The following is a 25,733-nucleotide window of genomic DNA, read 5'->3' on the forward strand; positions in this document are numbered from 1 at the left end:
GAAGCTGCACGTGAGTCCCACACAGAGGCCAGCATCACTGGGGCTGCTCACGAGCTCACCCCTAAGCACCAAGTAGTTTGAGCCACCCACGAGGGGAGGCCTCCAGCATCGGGTTGGGGCCGTTCTGCCAGGCCTGGCAAGGCCCGGATCGTGTCAGGGCCCTGAGGCTCTTCCCTGCGTCCCCAGTGCATTTTATCCCCCAGCTCTGCCACCCTGCTTGCTGCGTGTTCCTCCGTCCAGCACACAGCTCGGACAAGGCAGAGCACCCGCAGCAGCAGCAGCTGACTGCAGACGAGCCCTCAGATGGTGCTAAAAGCGCTCCCCAGGCCCACGCGGCTCCGAAGCGGCGAGGCCGGGGTCCTGCCTGCGGGTGCTGCAGGCTCAGGGCCGGGTTACGAGCGCGAGCCCCTTCCAGCGGGGCCCCCCAGCACCCACCGCCCGCTGCAGGGCGACGAGCCCCCAGCCCCCGGCGTTTGGCGGTGGCGGCTGATTCAATCCAACGGGCGACCCGGCCGCGCGCCGCCTTTCCGCCTTGAGCTCGAAGCGCTTTGCTCCCTGACCGAGCGCGGCTCCAGCTTGGATCCGCGCCGCCGCTCGCGCAGGTAACGGCGCCCCCGCGCCCCCCGCCCCGGCGGGCAGCGGCCCCCGGCTCCTGTCGGGGCAGGGCCCGGGCCCTCTCCGGAGCGGGCAGCCTGCGCCCGGCCGGGGCGGGACGCGGGGAGCGGCGGACGGGCGGGCTCCGGGCACGCGGCCGGCGGTACCCGAGGCGCCGAGGGCACCGCACCCGCGGCGGGGCCCCCCCTCCGGCGGCGGCGGCGGCGGCGGAAGGGGCCGGTCCCTTCCGGCGGGGCCGTTTTGGCGCGCGGGGCGCAGCGCGGCGCCGGGCCGGGCCCGCCATGTCCCGCACGGAGCCGCCGCCGCCGCCGGGCGCCGCCGAGCCGGGCGCCGCCATCGAGCGGCTCTGCCAGGAGCTGAACCTGGACGCGGCCAGCGCCGCCGAGGCGCTGCGCGACTTCACGGCGCTGCGCGGCACCTACAGCCTGGAGGTGGGCGGCCGGGGCGGGCCGGGGCCGCCTGTCAGCGGCCGGGGGCGACGGGGGCCGGGGCCGCGGCCGCGTCCCCCCCGCTGAGCGGCGGCGCTTGCCTTGGCAGGGGGAAGCGCTGCACTGGCTGGCCTGCGCGCTCTACGTGGCCTGCCGCAAGAGCGTCCTGCCCACCGTGGGGAGCGGCCTGATGGAGGGCAACTGCGTGTCGCTGACCAGGATCCTGCGCTCCGCCAAGCTCAGGTTGACCTCCCCGCCCCGCCCGGCCCCCGCGGGGCGCTCCGGGTTGCGGCCCGCTTCCAGCCGCAGGCCCGTGGAGCAGCGCCCGCCTCGGCAGCGGCTGCTCCGCCCGCGGCGGCCGTTTTCTTTTCGTGGGTAACTGAAGCACGGACGGGGCGTCCCCCGAACGAGACATCCCGGCGCTGTCTCGCCAGTCCCGATGAGACTCGCGTCTGACTCGGGGTTTCGGCCGAGCCGCTGGATTCGGCGTTGGCGTGCGCTTTGGGAGCACGGAGCGATGCGTTCCGGTGGAGTTTGGGCTGCTGCAGGGGCTTCCCAGCCCCGCTTGCCTCCGCAGTCTGACCAAGGGTGCTGGGGCTCCAAGTTGTTGCCCCGCGTAAAGTGCTGCTTTCACCTAAGCTGCCGGGGGGAAGCCGGCTTAATTACACCTGCAATTACAGGTTTTGTGTAGGTGGTTCCGATAGGCGTAGACTCGTGTCTGTGTGTTCGCTGTCTCTCCTCCCTTCCCTTGGCACCCGAAGCAGTGCGCGCTCTTTCCTCTCCACCCTTCCCAGCGGCCCTTAAACGCAAACCAGCGTTCCCACGCCTGTGCCTTAGGGAGCCAAGGAGAGGAACCTGAGTGATTAAGAGGCAAAAAAGCTTGCAGCATAGACAATATTTGGGAGTCTGTCAAAATAAGTGTTAAACCTACGTATTAAACCAAGTAGTCGGTAAGGAGTAAATATGATGCGTTCTTGACTTTATCAAAATTCAGAGTAAAGAAAGCTAGGTAAAGCTGCAAATAAACGTCTTTTCTTGTTTCTTTTAAGTTTAATTCAGTTTTTCAGCAAAATGAAGAAGTGGATGGACATGTCAAATCTACCACAGGAATTCCGTGAGCGAGTAGAGAGGCTGGAGAGAAACTTTGAAGTGTCAACTGTGATCTTCAAGAAGTTTGAACCGATATTTTTGGATGTATTTCAAAACCCTTATGAAGAAACTTCTAAGCCACAACGAAGCAGGAAGCAGAGGTATTTCTGAGGTTTCGTGTGACTTTTCAACGAGTTTACAAATGTTAAGACCACTATTTATGCTTTTAAAGAATAAGGTAAAGTACTAAAGTGATAGGGCTGCTTCGTGTTGTGGCCTTGGTTCTGAAATGTGGTGCATACAGGAAGATCCCTAGTCGTGGTGGAGCGCGGCTCGTATCAGCAGAGCTTTGCATCCGGCGCATTCACAGTTCTCTGTGAATTCAGGACCTGGCCCTTAGTGAGCACGGCTCTGCATGGTGGAAGAGGCAGTGTGATGCATTAACTTGAGATACAGTGAGACCGCCACAGCGTTTAGTATGGCGATATTATTTGTGGCAAGAGACTTGCAGTTGATACCGTGACGTAATCCCCCCATACATACGTAGCTGTACCGAATGGGAAAGCATCAGCCGGCCTTCCACATCACTGTGATTTTAGCATGATTGAGCGTTAACACGCTCAATCAGATGAGCACAGAAACGCAGATGAGCGTTAACACGAAAATGGGAGAAAATTACAGCCGATGTGCTTCTTCTTATGTCATTTGTATGACAAATGTGGTAACTGGTGTTGTCGTCTTCCAGATGCAGATGCAGGGTACTTTAATGCTTTAATTAAAGGGACTTGTCCATGTTCTCTGCTGACGGTGTGGCTGTCTCTGGCAGCTTTACAGTGAGGATGTAACCCTGATAATGAGGGAGCTGAGCTGGGCCTGTGCCGGCGATTTTTGCTGGCTTGTGTGTGTCCTTGGGATGTGAGGGGGGATAACTTGTGGTAAAATGCTCTAGTGCAGCTCCTTACTTACAAACAGAAAGGATGCTTCTGTGGGCATTGCTGCGTCCGTATCAGGGGAAATTTCATCTGTATGCCCTGTTAATGTGCCTTCATCAGAACAGTGTTTGTTACTGTAACTTTAGCTTTCCATTAGCTTCCCCGTTGGGTGTCTTAAATAATCTCTTCCGTGGTCTTCAAGCTCCGTGGCTTTGGATAGTCTCTACTACAAACATTTTGCACTGTAAGAGCTGTAACACAAATTGTAGCTGCGTATTTTGGAGGGATGATTGATGCTATAGTAAAATATTTAGGAAAATAATCACCGTAATTTATATTGTCCTGGGCATCTCGCTGCCTGCAGCTCCAGGAGAATTCTTTTACAGTCCTGACACCATCAAAATGATATGTCCAGGGTCACAGACCAACAGCAACCGTTAGCTCGAAAGGGGCTGGAAGGTTAATGATGCTGTGCAGAAAGCCCTGTAGAGCTATACAGGAGACTGCAATGAAAGCTGAAATATGCACTTGTAGCTTACGGTGTGTCTGAGTGTGAAATTGTTAGCTGGTCGCTCCAGCTTGCTTTGAGCAAGGAAATGGAAGGAAATTCTTACCTTGTAACAAGCTTCATCTTCCTGAAGCTGGAGACTGACTTCTTGTCCTCCTCATTGACAGGCGGGTGCCGTGCAGTGTTAAAGATCTCTTCAACTTCTGCTGGACTCTCTTTGTGTACACTAAGGGTAGGCTGGCTTTTTTAGCTGCATGTTTTGTGTGCATTTGGAGTTATGAACTTCTGTTATGTTGCTTGATGTGATATGCTGTCTCTTAAAGGTAATTTCCGTATGATTGGGGATGATTTAGTAAATTCCTATCATTTGCTTCTCTGCTGCTTGGACCTGGTCTTCGCAAATGCCCTTTTGTGTCCAAATAGAAGAGATTTGCTAAATCCATCGTTTAAAGGTATGGTGAGGACAGATTATTTTAAATCAAATATGCTTGGTTTTTAATTTCTTTTAAGTGAAGTTGAAGGTTGGTTGTCTTTCCCCCCCCCCCCCCCCCCCCCCCCCCCCCCTTCCTTCTCAGGCTTACCAGGGGACTTCCATGCAACAGAGATCAAAGTCTCTGAAGATCCTCCTTGCATTATTGCCACGCTGTGTGAGCTGCACGATGGGCTTTTAGTAGAAGCAAAAGGAATAAAGGAACACTACTTCAAACCATACATCTCAAAACTATTTGATAGGAAGGTACATCTTACTGTTTTTAAGAATGTGTGATAGTGCTCTTACGAATGGTCCTGTCTAGAAACTGTGTAAAACCTGCAGGTACTGATGGAAAGTGCACTAACAGGCAAATGAACTCGGTCTGGTTCAGCTTTCCTTTGTATGCTTGTTAGCAGGAGCAGAATTTACTTTCATTTTGAATGACATGTTCTGTACTGTCCCCTCTGTTTTGGCTTTTTACATCAGTGAAGAATCTTCACTTTCTTGGCAGTGTGAAAACTGAGTCATGGATGATAGCCTTTTTTTTCTGAAGAAAACGTTACCTTGTGAAACAATTTTGTGGAGTAACTGTAACGATAGTCTGGGTCCTAGCGCTTGTCTTGGAATTAAGCAAGATGTTTTGGAATGAAGAGGTTAAGGTTGCAGATGGACAAACTCTTCTGTTTGGTTTTGATCCTGGAAAACATTTCCAAGTTCTGTGGAAATGTCTGTGTAGTCACTCATCAGGTCCCTAACCTGCCGACGGAACAGATTTTCCATAGCAGTGCTGTTTCTGAGGAATGAGTTTTTCTAGAGCTTGGGTAGAACTGAGCTTTGTCCTTGTCTGATTGTCTGGCTAATTGCACTGTAGTGCCTTGGTATACGCAAAAGAGTCCAATTATGCTCCTAAGTCTCATTTCCCTTTAGGCGGAAGCCATCATGCTGTCACATTGCTAGAGACGGAATGGTTTTGATTTTATTATGTAAGATATTAGTTTTTTTTTCTTTTGTTTTTCTTCTTAGATCTTAAAAGGAGAATGTCTATTGGATCTTTGCAATTTTACAGAAAATAAGTAAGTTATAGCGTACATTCTTAATTGTGGGCTTTGGTTTTATTTTTGAAGTATGTGTCTTTGAATACTAAATCTCAGTTTTTCCTGTGCCCTTATTTTATCATAACTAGCTGCTTTTTTAATGACTTGACAGCCGTTGCTGTTACTTGCCTAAAATGCATTCTGGATCTGAGATATGTCAAATATCAGAGGGTCGACTGTGGGTTTCTTCCTTAATGTCAGGTCACAGCAAGGGTGGTTAGGCACTGGGAGAGGCTGCCCAGGGAAGCGGAAGAGTTGCCATCCCTGGAGGTATTTAAGAAACACGTGGATGTGGCATTAAGGGACATAGTTTAGTGGTGAACTTGGTAGTGTTAGGTTGATGGTTGGACTTGATCTTTAGGGTCTTTTCCAACCTTCTAGGATTCTGCTTTTCTGTCAGCTGTTACCTTTAAGTAGTCTAATGTAATTCAAAGCCTTGAGTCTGAAGTTCATGGATGTATTTCTATACATACCCTGTACATACCATCAAATATTATACCTGAGTAGGGAAGTATTTAGACTTGTTTATCAGTCTTCAGTTGAGTGTATAAATCTGTGAAGGCAATTTTCTTTTCAAAAGAAAATTTTTTCTTCCAAACCACAAAATAAATTTCTGTGGGAGGCAAATATAGTTGTTTCAGAAGCTTATTAAATTCACTCCCCAAAGCTAATCTTATTAAAAAGATGAACATCAACTGCTTTCTTCTGGATCCTGTAAAGGGTTTTTTGCCTTTTCCAAAAATTACCTAATCATTTGTTTTTGCAAAGTGAGGTTTTAACTCTTCGATTTGCTTTCTAAGAATTATGAGCAATGACTCAGTTGTTTTAACAGTGTGGATGACACCCTCAATTTCAGATAGAAAACAGTGTTTTTATGGTCCATATGAACTTCTCTTAGCGTTCCTACTTGAAAAGGAATAGTATTAATTTAATAATTTCTGTCGTGTAGAATAGTACAGTATTCACCGTTCTTTTGTAAACAACATCTAACATCTAACATGGAAGCCTGTTTCTTTGTCTAAACTATTTTACAGATGGGTTAGCTGGAAAAAAGAAAACCAAGTTCAGTATCATATGTCAGCGGTGATTGTAGGAGTTAAATTTCCCTTCCTGTATGCCATTATGAAAACAGCTGAATACCAAGTGGCAGAAGCAGAACTCAAACTCAGCTAGTTTAATGCAACCACTGTTTGTGTGCTCTTCATATGCAAAGATTTAACTTTTGATCCATTGAATACTTCAAAACCACTTTATTTGCAACTGGGATGGAAGCCAAGTTGTTTCTCCTCTACTTAGTGAGAGCTAAATGTTGGTGGAAGCAGAGCAGGCCCTGCAGGGATCGGGGAGGTTTGTGGTAGGTGATGAGGCAGGCGAAGATGTCCACGAGCAGATTACTGGTGGGAGTGAAGCTTCCTGTACAAGCATAACTGTGTCTGAAAGTGTTAAATGCTTTGAGCTTGTGTGGTTTCAGTTTTGAATTTTAGCCCCGCTGGCATATTTTTTGTTTCTTCAGCAGTTTAACTTTTGATGTAATGCTTTGGCTTCTCTTCCAGCAAAGCGCTGAATAAAGAATACGAAGAGTATGTTCTAACAGTGGGTGACTTTGATGAGAGAGTTTTCCTAGGAGCAGATGCTGAAGAAGAAATAGGCACTCCTCGGAAATTTCCTGCAGACATGCCTGGAGGGAAAACAGCAGCAAGAGCTCATGTGGAGTGTCATCTTCAGCAGCATTTTGAAAAGGTGATTCATCTAACTTGTCATTTTCAGTCGGAGTACTCCTGTCGAGTTTTTTCATCGTTGTATGCAATCTGAATCCCTGAGATGACTTTGAAAAGCTGAATTTCAGCTGAAAAGCTGACCATTTTACTGAAAGGAATGACATTTGCAGGCTTCAGTGGACAGTTTTGCTAAGGAGAAATGGCAGTGTCTTCTTCTTTCCTATGTAATTTAGTAAATAACTACTCCTTAAGCAGGATGGGAGCACTTCTATGTGTGAGTTAGTATTTTTTATGTCCAAGAAAAATCTGTAAGTAGTTGAGACCTAACTATATAGACTTAGGGTTATTTCAAACTTAATTTATACCCAGTAAGAACACCATGAAGCCTTTACATTGGATTAATTTACTTGTTTTCCTGATGTTTCCTTTTGATGACAGGAAAAGATAACGTGTATACTATTCAATGAAAAATAATATTCAAGATATAAAACCCACCAAAGCCTCACTCTTCGTAATTTTGTTACAAAAAGTAGCCTATAAGTAGAGGTAGTGTTTCATTATGTTTAAAAAATGTAAGATGTATTTAATGAAGTTGGTGTATGGGAAAATACTCAATCGATAACTTTTTGAACTTGAATAAGGGGAAAAAGTGTGCCAGGCTGTGTGAAAGGAGCTCATGCTGTTTGATAACTACTGTTACACACCAATTAAAATACTGCTGCTTATTACAAGATGCTACTGCTGGTATAAATGAATCATACAGCTTAAGTTTTTGTCCCAAATATAAATGTATCTCATATTCAAACTAAACATGGTGGTTTGGAATGAGTTTATCAATTTCAAACTCCAGTTTCTGTAGTATAAAAAAATGACCTTGTTGCTATTTGTGTATGCTGATTACAGGCATAACTTTTCATCATTTTTTTCCACGTATCTTCAAAATGTGGTCTGTTCTGATCATTCAAAACCAAATACTTCATTGCATTACTTCTATTACAGGGGGCTCTAGGTGCACCAGAACGGCGTTTCACAAAGAATGTTTTCCTGTGACCCTCTCCCAGGCAGCTCTGCCGCTTACTCCATGTCACCCAGCTAACCCAGAGATTTTGAATTGGAAGCATGTGCTTCCTCTTTCTTGCTCTGTATTTTCCAGTATTTAAGCAGAAATACAGACTTTAAGATTTAAAGTCTCGTTTTTCTAGGTTTTATTAAGAAAAAAACTCTGTTGTTTTTGTCTACCTGGAGATTTGTTATAGTTGAACTGCTTTTTAGTGAGTTCTGAGACCACAGGTTTGGCAGCCTTCAGGTAGTGTGTTAGTAGCGTCATTTTAATCTTCCAAGTGATTTTGCACGAGATCATGTTTTTGAAACATTACTGTTGACTGATTTTATTGCTTATTTTTCTGTCTCACAGAAAAGGTCATTTGCACCTTCAACTCCTCTGACTGGAAGAAGATACTTACGAGAAAAGGAAGCTGTCATCACTCCTGTTGCGTCAGCCACACAAAGTGTGAGTCGGTTACAGAACATTGTGGCTGGACTGAAAAATGCACCGAGTGAACAGCTGATCACTATTTTTGAGTAAGTACATCCTCTGCGATTGTTCTCATACAAGTGAAAATTCATCTTCTCATGCTTGTGCATATTTCCTTGCTCAAAATTGACTTTTTTGTTTGGTGCAGATTTTTTTTGTTTGTGCTTCTGTATTATTTCCAGTTAACAGCTCTTAACATAAGTAAAACATTCTGTTTTTTAAATGATCTGTTTTTCTCGAGGAGAGCTAGACCCTCCTACCCCTGAGATATCGCCAACATCTCGTTCATCTCTTTCAGCCACTGTATGGTGCTGGGAAATCATATATTAAGTGACTACTGATTACAACCCCAGGCTTTCCTGATCACCATTTCTAGGACAGAGTCCCTGTGCTGTAAATCAGTTTATACTTTTGGCTCCTAGATGCATGTCTGCATGCTGACTGTAGTGAAATGCACTTGAAAACCTTGGTGTGTAAGCAGATGAGTGTAAACAAAATAATTTAGCAGTAAAAACTAGATCAGTGTTGCTTCATAGATTATAACAAGTAAAAATGTAATATTAAATAATTGTAAAGGTGTTGGGCATTTGTCTAATTCCATGCAAAGCATGGCCTTACTGTATTGTGGTGTAAGGTCTCCGGATGTTTTTCAGTAATAATGAGCATTTAGAATTAACACTTAATATTTGATGTGCGCAAGTAATATTTTATAGCAACCTTCATAACTAGGTGAAAATACTACTTTTAGTTCTCATCTTTGAAATTACATGTTTTGAAGGTGTTTCTAATACTTGTTCTGAAAAGTTTGCATTACAAATGCTTAGCAAGATGCGCTTCTATTTTGCAGGTTTCTATTTTGTTGTTGTTTTTTAAAGACTGCTTGATATTATTTCAATTGATATTATTACAATGTTAGCATATCTATGTGTAATGAAAACTGAGTTCATTCAAGCAATAACCTGTCTGTCAAAGAGAGATTTAAATGTTAAAACTAGGACAAATATTGAGTGAGTAATCTTCAGATAAGTAATGTGTTGAATGCTTTGCTCATCTTGGATATGAGTTCAGCAAATGATAGGTTATGTATTGTCTGATTGGGAGAAATGGGAAATAACTGTGGTTTTGACTATGTGGAATAGTCTATGCTTTTGAATATTTTCTCTTTCAAGTAAAAATTCCCTGGAAGTGTAACTTTTAAATTAATTAGAAGGCTTTGTTCAATGAAACCATAATTTATTTCAATGCTAGCTTTTCAGCTTAACTCAGTGTCTTAATTTGACCTAGACGCAAGCCACTTTCCTCTAAGTACAGATTTGCTCCAAATCTGGAAGTGTTCAGAAAGAGCTCTCAAATTGACATAGCCTCTCTTAGGAAAGGAAAACAGGAAACAATCTTTCTTTGTATTTTATGTTTTCCTCTGTTGCTCATGGTAATACAGGTTATTGCCTGATGAGGAAAGCTCAGTAAAATTAGATTTTTTTATTATTATTATTATTTTATTTTTTTCCGCAAGCAGGATATTTACTTATACAAACAAGGCTTTCTCTTTGTGTTCTGCTGTAGGTCTTGTGCACGCAGCCCTATGGAAAGCATTACAAACAGAGTGAAAGAAATAGGTGAGACATTTTGCCGCAGCTACACTCAGTCAACAGATGAACAACCAGGATCTCATATAGGTATGAACATGAAATGCACAGGATGTTTCAAAATATTAAATGAGGGCAAATAAAATGAATATATATGCTATCATATGAATACTTAATACAGTGGAGCTGGTTTTAACAAACAACACTTCCAAACAGAAAATTGTTGGTGTCAAGCAGAATACTATAAAGAATAAAATTTTATTAAAAATAAAAACAAGGTTGCAGTTGAAAATGGGATAACCAAGACAGCACTGAATCTATAAATATCTTATCAAAAATTGTAAGTGTGCATTCTTCTTAAATCTAAAAGTTAAAGGAAATGAAATACAAATAGGAAAATTATTATTGCAATTGTTTGCGGAATGACTTCACTAGAAATATTAAAATACACAATTCTTTAAAATGTTTCTAGACTTGTGTGCTGCTCTTGTGACTAGTGAGTTTCTAAGCATACTATTTGGATTTGCAAAATCTATACACACGCATGTACTATTTTGTTAGAGTAGGCCAAGTACAAGTCAATTTAGTCTGAGGCTGTTTGTGGAAACAGCATAGGGCTTCATCAGTTTTGGTTTTAAATTTCAGACTTTGCTGTAAACAGATTAAAACTGGCAGAGATCTTGTACTATAAAATCTTGGAGACTATAATGGTACAAGAAACACGAAGACTACATGGGAAGGACATGACTGTAAGTAAAGAACTAGCAGAAAAGGAGAATTTGTAGGGGGATATGTTCAGACAGTTCCAGAACAGATCAGTCCGCGGACAGGCAATCTGTATACATTGTTATTTTTAATGAAAGAGAAGTATATGGAAGGTGCCTAAATGTAGTTTTTACTACTATTGAAAACGGTATAAATCTGGCATTATTAATTATGTTAACCTGTGTTTATTTCCAGAATCATTAATTTCAGGGCAGATAATTTTTATTCTCTTCTTTATTCCATTAACAATATCAATATCATGTTAGACAGCAACGTATTTGATCCGTTTTGTGACTCACAATACGGATGCCAATTCATTTGACCGTGGTATGAAAACACTGATGCTTTTCAAAGTGTTAATCTACTTCCAGTTTAAAATTCCAAGTAAAAAGAGGAGATTGTGGAGGTAGAAAAAAGCGATAACTCAATCTCAAATAGCACAGTACTGAAATAGTCTAAGGACTTGATGTGGTGCTGTGGATTTACTTTCCTGTAGTCACTTTCTGGCTTGACTGTGAAGAGCAAAGCTTGCATTATCCGTCTGCATTTTAAATGTTTTTCAGGGTTCTTCTGTGAATTTTCTTAGATGTGGCAAAGTCTTAAGTATCTTTTGAGATTTTTTTAATCCTAGATCTGCTGAGAAGCCCATCTGTCCTGCTCTCCCCTAAGAAGGACTTGTATGTTTTCAAAAAACAAAATTAAAAAAAAGTTATATGTAAGATGGATTTTCTTGAGGTGACTCTAATTCTGCCTAGAAGGCTTTTTTTGTCTTACTAAAAAAACGTGCCTCTGTTTCCCTAACCTCAGATCACTGACATTTTCTATAATCTCTTCAGGCTCTCTTGGAACAAGATGTCTTTCACCGCTCCCTCATGGCATGCTGCTTGGAGATTGTGCTTTTTGCATATAGCTCACCTCGTACCTTTCCCTGGATAATTGAAGTACTTGACCTCAGGCCATTCTATTTTTATAAGGTAAATATATATCATCTAAATCTGTGTTGAAAACGGCATGTTACTGGATTGACAGTCTCAAGGGATGATGCCCTTCCTTCCTAGGTAGCCACATAGGAGAAGGACAGATGTTATTATATCTCATGCCTATTCTAAATTCTGTCTGTCTTTAATATTACCTGGAATGTGTAATGCTTGAGTTGAAGCTGAAATTTAAAGCAATAAAACCATTTTGTAAATGGTACTTAATTGTAACATGCTGCTGATAAACTTCTGGTTTACATATATACACATGCACCCACACACAACTTTTAGTAGACTAAAGCATTCAGACGTATGTTTTAATAACGTTTGTATTTATTGACTGCAAGCTGTAGGACTGGTTGCATCCTAGTTCTGCTTATTACTGGTAAAATAACAAAAATACTCTTAGTTGCCTTTGACAACCACTACTTACCACAGGCTTGTACAGTTAAAATTTCTTTTCCTCTCTCATTTTACAGAATAGAGCATAAAATCTCTTTTCCTAACTGTTCTCTTATTTTTGCTCTTTTTAAACTCATTTCCCCTTTGCTCCCAATGTAATTTCTATTCTTGAACTTGTTTGATCCTTTTATCCTTATGCTTACTATTTTTGAGATATCTAACAGCTTACTGTGGTTAGTACTGAGTAAATCAGAATTAGTTCTGTTTGGAGAATAATAACCAAAAATATTCAACCCTTTGGGAAATCTGTTTTACGTTCTATTCTCCCTTCTTCCTTTAAGCTTCAGGTATAAGGCAGTAGTGAACCTAAAACAAGTCTGTCAGTGTTGCTCTGACTTTCAGTAGTTTACATGCACTGGTGCAGCTGCAACTTTCTGGAATACATTTATACTTGATTCAGCGTACATTCTTGTGGCACTCTTCTTACCTCAAGGCATTTTTGTCACAAAGACCTCACGTGAGAGAGACTATGTTTATCATTCCAGTTGTGCCACTTGTAATTTTATTCTTTGGATTCTTAGTTTCTAGACATCGGTAAACACATCAATAAGTCCCCCAGGGAAATTTAGGGCATTTCCATCATTGGAGCTTTGTAGAAACAAGTTGAATGTTCATCTGTCAGAGACAGCACAGTAAAGTGGATCTTGCAGTGGCACATAGGGGTGTGGATTGTAGCGTAATGACCACACAGACACCAGGGTTCTTTCAGGATCAGTAACTGCTACTTCTTTATTGATGACATAACTTCGTTCTCTCTTAATTAGGGCCTAACTTCATCTGTCATATTGAGGGCATAACTTCATTACCCTTGTTGCCTCGCATATTGAGGACAGGCTCCCTTCTTACACCATTCGCCCCACAGCAGTCCTTTTCCACTAACTATTCATTGGTCAACCACTTTGCCCGGCAACCGCAAACACCCAGCAACTTCCATGCCGGAGAACAAGCAACCGAGACGGCAAGGCGTCTCCTGAATCACCCTTCTTTGTTCCCTCTAAACTCTTTACATTCCTGATGGCCTTATCGTTAAGAATCTGATGTTATCACCAACCGTAGGGCTTGTCGGCCCCCATGGCCACACTCCCACATGGATCATGGTATTCCAAGGGCCCTTATCAGCTCTTGTCAACCCTGATTTGTACATGTTAAGGCCTTTTCTTAAATTAAACTTTAAAACAGTGTTTTTCAACCCCTTTGATTATGGGCTGCTTGTCTGAAAGGAGGGGAAGCTTAAATGCTGGGATTCTTTCACGTGCCCGTCTGAACCGGGTATACCTGTTTGTATCTGACCAGGTGTGAGCACCGCACATGCTTCGTGCGTTCATTCGGTGTATGAGAGGTGTATGTATTCGGTGGTGAGAGAGGCCTGAAGGCACCCTGCGAGGGGTTGTTCTGCACTGAGATGACACTCGCTGTCCATTTCCAACTTCTGGGTTCCCTAATTATTTGTACTTAAAAAGTAAATAAAGGCAAATGCATGGGCTTAACATTTCTATTTCATGTAAATTTACCATGGGTGATGGATATTTTAAATTGTGTTGCTTGTATGGACACACAACACACATGCACAGTTGTACTGAAATGGAAAAGAAGGAGACGCAAAGGCCTGTCGAGATGCGACATGAGATGAAAAATCTTACGGTGTCTCTGAGTTGGGCTGCGTAAGGGAATCAGAGAGGGCTGGGAAGATTCAAGGTGAGGAGGACACCGGAGTGCTCTACGTTGAAGAGAGGTTTTGAACAGGATCCTGAAATGAATAGTGGTTTGATAGCGTTAAACATGAGTGATGTGACTTTGCTTTTGTATGTGTGTCTTGTTACCATTAGGTTATTGAAGTACTGATTCGGTCTGAGGAAGGACTTTCCAGAGACATGGTGAAGCACCTTAACAGCATTGAGGAACAAATTCTTGAGAGTCTAGCCTGGACTCGGGACTCGGCACTCTGGAGTGCTCTCCAGGCTTCAGAAAACAGGGTCCCAACATGTGAAGAAGTATGTTAGCCTTTTATTTAAAAAATCATGATGTTTTTCTTGCTGTTATACAGAACTCTGTTCAACACTTACATTATCTGCTGGGGAAAAAAATGAAAACAACAATCTTTTATTAATACATTGACATGAAGGGAAAGTTATGTGTTATCTTACGTTGGTATTTCTTATTTCTCAGGTAATATTTCCCAGTAATTTTGAAGCAAGCAATGGAGGAAGTGGGCTTGGGCATTTGCCTATGATGCCGATATCTCCTATAGTTCATCCTCGAGTTAAAGAGGTTCGGACAGATCTTGGTGGGACTTTAAGAAGGGGTATGTTTAAGGTTTCTGATATATTTTGAACGTGCAAATTTGGATTGGGATTGGTTTTTTTACTTCATAATTGAGCAGTCTTGAATCTGGATTAAGCATTCAGAATTGTGCAGACTCGGTTCATCTAGGGAAAGTCTAGATGCGTCCAGTCAAACCACTGATGTGTTTTACCAGCAGCAGTGATTGTTAATAATGCTTCACGCCTGAACTGGCACAGAACTTGCCTTTGCTTTGATGCAAGACAGTTACCCTACTCTTGGGGTGGGATGTCATCTAGTAGCTTATGGTCCTTTGCTGGTCAGATTTTTCCCTGGTTGTGAGTTTTTTTATTGTTGGGATTTTTTTGTTGGGGTGTGTGTGTGTGGTTGCTGTTGTTTTTATTGTCTCACTGAATTGGACTGGATTTTTGGTGACTCTTCTTAAAGTCCTCCTCTTTGCAGTTTCCAGCACTTTTGATAGCTCTAACTACTGTTGCATTCTCATTATTCTGATCCTTCAGACCCCGCTCTCCCTGTCACTGCTTTTTTTTTTAACCCTTGACCAGTGATGGTTGTCACTGTCACCTCTTGTTACTGCATTACAGAATGATAGGGCTGCATTTAGTCCTCTTCCTACAGAACTTTCTTTTGCAGGAGGGGAGGACGATAATTTGTCTGCAATACTCTTTTCCTCTGAAGAACTGCCTTGCTCTTTGCAGATTTCCAGGTATCACGTAGAACTGTTTTTAAGGGTGAGGGTGAAGAAGCAGTGGCAGCACAGCTGTTGCTTTTTCACACTTCAGTAGTTAGGAATTGCTGCTTTCATTGTATCCCAAACAATAGTTCATAAGTTCTTGCTTGTGCACTATGATCTGTGATGTTGTCTCCTTTTGTGTTTGTCTGGCAAATCACATTACAAAACTCAAAACTTTTTTTTTTTAAATACTCGAGTGCATTAGGAGAGTGATGTATAAGCAGTTGTTGTAGATGTTATGGTGAGTTGTTCAACAGAAGGGAAAGCAACTTGGAGATGGTATCCTATAGAAGTGTAGGAGTGTGTGAGACCTTGCGTTGTGTGAGAACCTGGTACCAAGTGCTCTTCCTAACTTCAGATTGAAAATGGTTGGGATTGGAAATGTTTGTGTGCTCCTGGTACTGAGAAGACCATCCTGGCAGACTGGAAGTAACATCTAGAATTGGTTTCGCCTTGCCAGTTAGCTGGAAGGCTTTGGCTTGATGGAAAATGGTATGCCCACAAGTGGCACTGATAGCGTGGTCAATCTTTTCTTTCATGTTAATAACAGATTATGAAAACCAAACTCTCTGTTACAGAGTAAAAGGAGAGAGTTAAAGAAGTATAGTCATTATTCATATTGCCTAAGAACAGTGAATGGTGAGATTACTTCTTAATCAGAAACAATTTCTTGCACTCTGGTTTTGTAGTTTGAGAGAATAGCCTTTTTTCCTCCTGTGGAGAAGAATCCCTATTCAGCAGCTGCTCTGAAAATTATCTTTTTTCTTCTTTGCATACTAGACATACAGCCGTTGTCACCAATCTCTGTTCATGAGCGCTACAGTTCCCCTACAGCAGGAAGTGCTAAGAGAAGACTGTTCGGAGATGACAGTCCCAAAGAAATGCAGATGGAAAAGATTTTAACCGAGGGAACTAAGCTGACAATTGCTCCAGCATCAAGCATTGCTACTGAAAATATATCAGTTTCTCCTGGGCAAACAGTACTGACCATGACAACAGCTACAGTACCAGGAAAAGTAGGACAGAAGGTTACTATCCCACTGCATGGTATGAATTCTTTCTGGTTTCTTTCCGTATGAGATGTTTTGCTTGCTCTTAAGATCCATCTAGACTGACAATGCATCTTGAACACGTATCACTTTTTCTGTTTTAAAAGAGCATATATGACTTTATTAAAAAGCAAAACAAACAATAGCAAAACTTAAGTTTTTATACTAACATCTCATTCTGTGTTTTGATCCGATATCTGACAAGTGTCCTGAGGATTCGAACTTGTAAACAAAGTTATGGAGTTCTTCCTTCTTCCAATTACACCTCATCACAGATTAAGTGTGGCTTTGGTTCTCAACTCCAATAGTGATTCAATGCTGTTTGTTTTATTTTTTGTCTATTATAATCTAAAAAGACTCTGAAATTACTATTAAAGGGCTACGTATAAACATCAGCAAAATAGTGTGGTTTTAAAGTTTTATTCAAGCTGGCTGATGCTTGACTACTTCTGATAAGGATACATGAGAAATGAGTTTTGTAGCCTTTCTGAATTTAAAGTCTGTGTCTTAAGTATATTTAGATGGATTGAAAAATTCTCTACTTTTAATGTTTAAGGAGATTTTCAGCAAGAGAATTAGACTACTACTACTGCACAAACTAATATGGACTGTATATAATGTGCTGTTAGATTTGCAAAATAATAGCACAAAAAGAACAAGAATGCCTATCTTCCCCAAAAGAGTGGTACACTGACTACAGAGACTGCGATTTCTTGTCAACATTGTACTTTTAGATAGTTTTAGAAATGGCTATTCACAATCATCTTCTTCCTTTAAGCATTACCAGAAATGTACTTTTTAATAATTTCTGAAGACTCCGTATTTTTAGCATCCAATATAGAAGGATGAAATGTCTTCAGTATGAAATATTTGTAAATGAGTTTAGGATTTGCAATTTAACTATGCAGCGTGGTGGCAGCAAGCAGTTTACTTCTGGATCATCATCATTTTCTATCATCTTCAGGTATTGCGCATGAAATGGGTGGGATCACATTGATACCGATTTCCATGAATTTAGGTCAACCACCTAAAATGGAGGCTCAGGCTCCCTGCCACCCCCAGGTGAGCCAAGCACAAGAAGTGCATCTGTCATCAGGAAGCAAACCAAAGAAAACGGGATCCTTGGCACTGTTTTACAGAAAGGTAAGTATCGTTGTTAGGAAGTTGTGCTTTACTTCTGTTTGTGGACACGCTAAAAATCCTTGAGCAATTTACATTACATTACTTTTCAGTCTTCACGTACCTTTCCTTTGGCATGAACAATTCTCATGTAGCTGGGAGGAGAAGAGAAAAGATGTTGCGGAGAATTCAGTTTCCCATATTGTTACAGCCCTCCCTCTGATGCATGAGATGTTTCAATTTTTCCTTTTTCTTCTTTTTCTTTAGTAGCTTCTATAACTACCTAGGAAATATTGGCATTTTTTAATTACCTTGTTTGTTCTTATTGCCTCCCACATTTGCAAGGGTTAGATGTACCAAAAATGAGGTTACCCTCCTGTGTCGTGCTTATTTAAAAACTGAATTGTTTTGGATCCTGTACAATATTCTCTTGTTTAGAGGTCTACCAGTAGTGCTGATCTTGCCAGCATGGAGCCTCAAGAAATTAGTTGCGAATAACATGCTATCTAAAAGTTTCTAGAACAAAAGAAACTCTTGAAACAATGAGGAATAAAAGGGTAGGATAAGAACTGGGTTCTTGAGAGAAACTTTTTATTGGCTACAATTACCTTATTAGAGAAGTTATTTTCAGAAGTTTTCACCTTTATGGTATCTGTATGTACAGAAACTCATTCCCGGAAACACTTGAAAGCCACATCCTGCGTCTGAAGTATTGGTTCTTTAATTTTAGAAGTAACAGTCTCTCTCTTTTTCTGAGAACTGATTAAGAATTGATTAGCTAGCTGCTAGGCATGAACATGGACTGCTTTTTGGAAGCTTTAATCTCAGCAGGGAAATACTTCAGCTGTAGCCATGTATTTGAAAAACTGTGGTAGGCAACGTTCCTCTTAGGAAGAACAAAAATCTTCTCTTAAATTTGTCTTCAAAAGAATTTTGACCTATTCATTATAGTGATCATCACATTCACAATAATAATAGTTTTCCCCTGCTTCCATTTCTTGTTCCTGTTCAGTAGAACAAGTGAAAATGAAGATGAATTTTTCCTGCTGTCCAGCATAAAGAATGCACGTAATTACTATCAATGAAGTGAGAACTTTTGAAATAAATGGAAGAATGTTAATGTTGCGCTTGATGGTTATTTCGAATTTTGAAACAGGTTTTTGGTAATCAAAATGGGGAAAAAAAAATTGTCAGCTTGAAAATATAAGATTATACTTAGTTGTAATTAAAGTATGTCTCTTCTTTTAGCTTGTCATAACTGTTCCATTGTAGTGAGTGAGTGATATATTATAGAAGGCATAGTCATAATGTTTTTAATCAGATTTTTTCTATAAGCATCCAACATTTGAACAGAGTTGACAGTTTAATATTTGGAGACACTGACTTGGGCAAAGTGGGCAAGTTCTGTGAAAACAAAGTATTGAAGTATAAAACAGTTATACTTTGGTGAGGGCTTTCATTTTTGCGGACTAGGTTAGGATCAGCAGGCTTAACTCTTAACTTCATGTCTTTCTCTTCCAGGTTTATCATCTGGCAAGTGTGCGTTTGCGTGATCTGTGCTTAAAATTGGATGTCTCCAATGATTTGCGCAGGAAGATATGGACTTGTTTTGAATTCACACTGGTTCATTGTGCTGATCTAATGAAGGACAGACATTTGGACCAGCTTCTTCTCTGTGCCTTTTATATCATGGCAAAGGTAACACGTAGGTTTAGGAAACTTGAGTTTAGTTCTGTTGAAAACGTAAATAGGACTTTGTTTTTCAGCCATCTAGTAACAAATGAGCAATTTTGACATATGAAAGAAAGCTGAAATTATATGCATGGTGTTTTGTTCAGGATTTTCTCATTTTCTATTTAGAAAAGTTAAGAGGTCCAGTTTTTAAATTCACAAATGTCTTTCGGTGTAATAATGCTTCCTTTCTTTAATTTTGAGTATCACTGGAAGAAAAGTTTGAAAAGGAATAATTCTTAAGTATCTTATGCAAAAAAAAAAAGGCTTTACTAGCTGAAATTAAAAAAAAAATGCTTAGACGTGAAAAATGTGTGTTTTTTTTCATATTCCCATCTCCAGAACTATCCCATCACCATATTAATGCTCATGAAAAGGCTATATAGAGGGAAGCTAATTGAGTAGACTGGACCTGAGCAGCCTGATCGTTCTGCTTGCACTTGGTCTTCAATAGCCTTTTCTTTTCCAGGTAACCAAAGAGGAAAGAACTTTTCAGGACATAATGAAAAGTTACAGAAATCAGCCACAAGCAAACAGCCATGTGAGTAAATGATACAACCTTTCCTTCATATAAATATCAGAAAGAGGTGGCTTTCAAATGTTTATGATGATAATGGGAAAATCGAATCAACTTCAAAATTAGATTCATTCTTACTCAGATGGATATAATCTAATCTTCTGACTTTCACGTTTTCCTTGTTAAGAATGTTTTTTCCCTCTGTGTTCTGTAGGTTTATAGGAGTGTTCTGTTGAGAAGTTTTTCTGATGATGTCCTTTTGGACAAAAATAAAAACCAAGATGTAGAGATGACAGAAGGTAGGTACAGCAAAGTAATTTGGTATTTTTAAAAATGTACTTGCATGCTTTTAAGGAACTGAACTGTCAAATAATAAGGAGAAGAGAAATAAGTTTTAGATTTTAAAATGCATTTAAAATAAAGAAATGTATTGTTGAAAATACTGATAAATATATTTTATCAGCAGCCCTACTGTTTGTTAGATATCGAAAATATGCTTTCCATTTGGAACAAATGTTTTATTTTGTTTTCTTAAATTTGATAGCTTGATACTGAAGCATTTCCTTACTGTGTCAGTGTTACTATGGCTCATCTTGGACAGCAACACCATTTAACAAAGAAAGATGAACAGTATCTGAATATTATGACAGATTCTTTTTCTAATATGCTATCGCCTATTCTGTAGGTTTAAATATGGACTACTTGTTTCCAGAAAATAGTGGCTGTCTTAGACCAAAATTTGCATATACAAGTAGATTTCTTTTAAATAGCTGGTATTTTCTTTGCTGTGGGTTAGAGAAGAAAGAGATAAAAATAGGATTTGAGAAGAAGTATGAAAATTGTTCCATGCCTATTGTTACTGACTTGTCACTAAAAGGTAGATTACAAGCCTGTGTATGAGCCCATGAGTAGAAGGGATCTTCAGCCAGGACACACAAAGAAATTTAGAAGGCTGTTCCATATGGCAAAATCCCACGGTGAGTGGGATTCAACTGCTTGAATGAGTATTAGTGCCATTTTTAAACACCTTACAATGTCCTGCCTGGCTCCAGGAAAGTGCTGATCTGTAGGTTCAGCATCCTGTCTAGCAGCTCCACAGTTCTTGGATATCGTAGGGCATCTCTAGTGATACTGCCATAGGGTGTTCTGTCAAACACGTTTACTTGGTTACAAAGTTGTTCAGTTTCCTTTCCTAATAGACTTTTGCATCAGTTGGAGACTAGTATCTCTTTTTGCTATACTAATTCATGTTCTTTTGACAGCAGCTTACACGAACATGTGCTTGTGCTCTGACACAAGACAGACATACCAAGGAATTACGGGTATCAACTGAAGGTTTTGATGTTTCTTTCCATGTTGCAGTGATTGCAAGAGGCTTTATTCTGTGTTCCCTTGTTTTGCTTGGTAGTAAACAGTGTGGAGGAATGAAGAAGAAGGTTGTGTTCAGTAGGGATCTGGCTTAAGCAGGCAAGAGTTAACAGCAATATACTTGCTGTGCAGCTGCAGCTGCAGCTTTTTCTACTGAACAACCATTTAGTTACATGCCTGAAAAGATGGTCTCCTGGCTTCCTTGCAGTAGATGTGAGTGGAGTACAAAGCAACTTTTTTGCCAGCTCATCACTAGAAAGCTTCATAGAAGCTAAAAGCTGCAAGTTCTCAGGCTGCTTGAAATTTTGCTGCAAGTTTGCATAGCACTTGTGCTGAGTGTTGGCAAGGTCGAGGTTCTGAGCATGTTAACATTGTTCTACATCCTGGCTAATTTGATTATTGCTATATGAGGATTGTACAGCAGTCCAGAAAAGATGAGCAAAAAATGGCTTTTTATGACTTTCACTCCTTTAAAACAAACAAAAAAAAAATTGGAAAAAAGATTGATACTGCCACCCTTTTTTGCTACAGTTTTCCAGTATAGAAGTGAAGACTTGCACTAGCCGTTTCAGTCATAATCCACTAGCCTGCTAGCAGTGATTTTTAACTCCTTCTAATGCTCATAACCACATACAATGCACCCTTGTCTCAAGCATGATTCTTGAATTCATCTCATTAATTGGTCAGTTTATGAATGAGTTCTTGTCAGCTGAATACAAGTTTAAAGAATGAAGTTTGCCGATACTGTGTTCTGAAATCTGAAGCTTTCTCTTATTGTTAGACTCATCTGTGAAAACTGGTAGTTCCTCGGGAAGATCTGCAGCAGAGAACTCCAGCGAGTCAGGAACAGAGGAGAGAGGAGATCTTATTAAATTTTACAATGCGGTTTATGTAGGAAGAGTAAAATCATTTGCACTGAAGTACGATATTACAAACCAGCATCATGTAGTAAGTAAACTATTTTGGAGTTTTGCTCTACTGAATAATCAGACACAGTGTGGTTTTCCTGGCACTCTGTGTCAGTATTTTGTATTGTTATTCACCTGGCATGGTTACAGAAGTTGAGAAGTTACAGGTAATGCTACGAGGACTTGCTTTAATAGCCTTTCAAAAGGACAAACTGCAGACGCAGTCCGTTTACAACCCCATTTTCAGCATCTTTATGTAACAGTACCCATTTGCTAAAATACCTGTGGAGCATCTGTGTAACACATATGGGAAATAAACCTGTTCTGTGGTTTGGCAGACATTTGCTCAGTTGTTTAACTGCTATAGGATAAAATGTTATAAAGGAAACCTGGAAGTGTGTGAGTCTTGTCTTTCTGTGAAGTTACACCTCTTCGGTAATTTTTGATTCATATCCGATGGGGATTTGTCCTCTCTTTCAGATGGAAGCCCCTCCTTTGTCTCCATTCCCCAACATTAAGCAACAGCCCGTATCACCTCGACGGATCTCTCAACAGCACTCGGTTTATGTTTCGCCTCATAAGAATGGTGCCTGCTTGACACCTCGAACTGCACTACTATACAAATTTAATGGGAGCCCTTCCAAGGTAGAAAATAAAAGGGTTGAAAATGTTTGATTTGGGAGAGTGTTAATTAATCTCATAATTAGAACGTGCTCTAATACAATGGGGATTCACCGAACCAGTTTCTCAATTTGTGGCGAGGGATAGAGTTCTTTATGTAGAATCCTTCACTTGTTCAGCAGAGAGGTTCAAAACAGAAACTCCTTGGTTCTCAGATAACTGAGAACCAAATCAGGTTTCAGATGGAGTCATTAACTTGTATCACATTGTTTTTAAATCTTTTTCTTGATTGCAGAGTTTGAAGGATATCAACAATATGATAAAACAAGGTGAACACAGGAGTAAGAAACGAGCAATAACAATTGATAGTGATACCGAATCCCCTACGAAGCGACTCTGCCAGGAAAACGATGATGTTCTACTTAAACGTCTCCAGGATGTTGTCAGTGAAAGAGCAAATCATTAAAACTGCCAGTTTTCTGTGGGATCTAGAAGCTATGGAGCTTGATACAGCTGTTGTGCTATTTATTTCTTGCATTTCCAACGTGGTATATACAGACAACTGTGAAGTTTAACGTTGAACTTTTACCTGACTTTTGCAGGATGCAAAAAGCAAGGGATAAGTAGTAAGTGCCAGAGAATGAAAGTGGTGATGATCTTTATTCCTAAAGAACCTGCTATGCTGGAAGGTACTCTCTGCAAGCTGATTTAGCAAATGAGTGATCTGTAGAAAGCCATGTTGGGTGTTCTTGAACCTAACATAGAGTATTTGATTTCTGAGTGTAACTCAGCTTCTAGGAACAGGGGCGTTACTTTTGGAATAAAAACAGTAAGGAAATGAGTGAAGTCGGTTAAGTTTCTCAAGCTTTTGGTACTTGGGGAAGAAGCTTTATAAGTGCCTTATTTTTAAAAGAATGTGGAATTTTATGCATTACGGTGAAATAACTGGAGTGGAGAACAGATCGATAATTCAGCCTCAGTAAGAGCTGAACAGTTTTGAACTGTATGACTTGATGTCCTGTGCTCTATGTCCTTGATGTCCTGTGCATCAGAACTTCACCAAATATGTATGCTACAACCTGGATCAGAGAACTTCTGCAATAACATAGGCAATAATCAAAAAGTAGAAGCAGCAGTGGCTTAAATTGGACACTGAAATCTGAAAAAGCACTGAGATAACTTTCTGAGTAAGTCCGAACTAACTTTATTCCGAGCCAGTAAATGCTGCCATGGAAGCTACTCCTTTCAAATCAGAAGCTTGATTTGCAACCCTGCTGTAGAAGCTGTTCGTGTGAATTGTAGCTTAACTGTGAAGAAGTACAAGTTGGTTACAGATGAAAAACAGCTTGGGCTTTGGCCAGCCTTACAGCTGTTGAAATGTGTAAATTCATTTAACAAATTGTATCTCTTCATTTTATTTTTTCCTGAAGATCTTAGTCTCTTGTTGTGTAGTATCTACACTGAATGTAAGCCCATCAGATAAGGCATATTTGTATATACGTTTTTATAGCTATTAAAGGCTCGGTTTCATTGGAAATGTGTAAATTCCAGGATCTATTTCTTTTAAGCAATCTGTTAACACTGAAGTATTTGATAGGATGTATTTTGCTAAAACGGAAAAAAGTCATATTTTTTTTCATTACTGTAAATCAGTATTTTGATCTTATTTCATAATTGCATTTAGGGTTAGAGACACAGAAATTTCTCAGCACTGCATTTTTCAACTTGTTTTGTGTACATTGTACTGGAGGAAAAAAAATACATAGGACTTGTATGTAGAGCTCTGTTTACTTCATTGTTTGGTTTTAGTATGTGCTGCAAGATCTGCTGTGCCACGGTTCCAGGGAAGAATACTAGTGTGATCTCAGTCTCAGCTGGTGAATCTGGACAGCAAAGATGGAGGGAAAATGTATTTAAAAGTGTACATGTGCAGGGACCCTACTCAGCAAGGAATAGCAAGTTTACTAATTGTAATTCATTTTTGAGTTGTTAACTACTTAAATACTTGATTTTTGACTTTCAGAAAAAGGTGCTTATTTCTGAAAGGTGTGACTGTACAGAGCTGCAGTATGAGGACACGCAGTTGACTAGGTTTAATGTAGATTCTTCTGTTCAGTTCCTTTATTTGAATATTTGTCTTCAGATCTTGAGACAAAGTGTAGAAGAAAAACAACCCGTCTGTCTTTATCTGCTCATTGGAGCTGTTACAACTTTATCCATTCAAATTATAATGCTGTCCCTAAAAGCCTCCTGCATTATTAGGGGATAATGAAGAATCTTGATTTAGCCTTCCATGGAGTCTGCTTTATTTGCATGGACGACTGCAGTCTTTCTGGATGGTAGATGTAAGGCTTAACAGCGTAAGTCTTTCAGCAGTATTGTAAGGTAAGAATGTACTTGATTTGGTTGTAATTTAACACCATGTGCATATCTCTCTTCCTCCTCACGTATATGCTCATCACACTGTTACAGTATTTTCTGAAACTGTAGAGAACTGATGGTGCTCAAATCCTTATTAGTTGTCATTAACCATACTGTTTTTTCATTAGAAAAATGAATATACTGCAACTGGATACAGTTTAGATTTTTTCACCTGTTTAGGTGATGATAGAAAAATATTATTGGACTTGTTAAACAGCTAAAACAATGGCTTATATGAAATGCTTGTAACGGTTTAAAGTGCCTTCACATGTAAATATGTATTTTATAATAAACAAAAATATTTTAACCTGAGTTGCGCTTTTTTCTCTGGTAATTCATTACATGATGTCTTCTTTCTGCATTTCCTGTAATGTTCCTATAAGACCTTTATCCTTTTTGTGCTTCTTCAAATTTCTTTTTTCTTAAACTTCCTTTTGCAGATTAAAATGCCAATAAGGGGAAAAGCATCACAGGGGGTGTAAAATGAGAAGTAGGATTATAGCACGAGTCTTGAAAACTACATGCTATCTAGTGAGACACTTTTTTCCCAGCCAAACAGATTCTTACTAATTCTTTAACTGAAAAGATTGCCACCTTAACACCACCTAAAGTGGGTTCAGAGCTTCATGTTTACTACAATAGAGTATTTCAGAAAGTCAGAGGAAGAAAGGTTAACAGCACCAGGGAGAATACAATAAATCTGCTAGCACTTTAGATATAAGAATTATGTTAATATTAGGTTGCCACATCTCCAGCATGCTAAGATGTGGCGTTGCGAAAATAAG

General features: G+C 40.4%; 1 protein-coding gene across 6 annotated transcripts; it reads left to right on the forward strand.

The window, feature by feature from the left end:
* The first annotated feature begins 584 nt into the window (after window positions 1-584).
* RBL1 (RB transcriptional corepressor like 1) lies at window positions 585-25,260 on the forward strand. 6 transcript variants are annotated; one of them, XM_066978328.1, is made up of 23 exons: window positions 585-602; window positions 1,153-1,286; window positions 2,093-2,293; window positions 3,740-3,804; window positions 3,896-4,024; window positions 4,148-4,308; window positions 5,068-5,117; window positions 6,692-6,878; window positions 8,271-8,437; window positions 9,954-10,066; window positions 10,622-10,725; window positions 11,578-11,715; window positions 14,007-14,171; window positions 14,347-14,482; window positions 15,995-16,261; window positions 17,228-17,406; window positions 18,904-19,080; window positions 19,583-19,654; window positions 19,845-19,929; window positions 20,893-20,952; window positions 21,780-21,946; window positions 22,387-22,551; window positions 22,823-25,260. In XM_066978328.1, the coding sequence occupies exons 2-23, from the start codon at window positions 1,234-1,236 to the stop codon at window positions 22,991-22,993; spliced, it is 3,012 nt and encodes a 1,003-aa protein (XP_066834429.1). In that variant the 5' UTR covers window positions 585-602; window positions 1,153-1,233; the 3' UTR covers window positions 22,994-25,260. The 6 variants fall into 6 exon arrangements, with proteins under 6 accessions (XP_066834429.1, XP_066834426.1, XP_066834427.1 ...); XM_066978325.1 differs by lacking the exon at window positions 585-602 and adding an exon at window positions 849-1,046; XM_066978326.1 differs by lacking the exon at window positions 585-602 and adding an exon at window positions 849-1,046 and having other exon boundaries at window positions 20,896-20,952.
* The last annotated feature ends 473 nt before the right edge of the window (window positions 25,261-25,733 follow it).

Source organism: Anser cygnoides, chromosome 16 (genome assembly GCF_040182565.1).
Source record: "Anser cygnoides isolate HZ-2024a breed goose chromosome 16, Taihu_goose_T2T_genome, whole genome shotgun sequence".
Classification (NCBI taxonomy): Eukaryota; Metazoa; Chordata; class Aves; order Anseriformes; family Anatidae; genus Anser; species Anser cygnoides.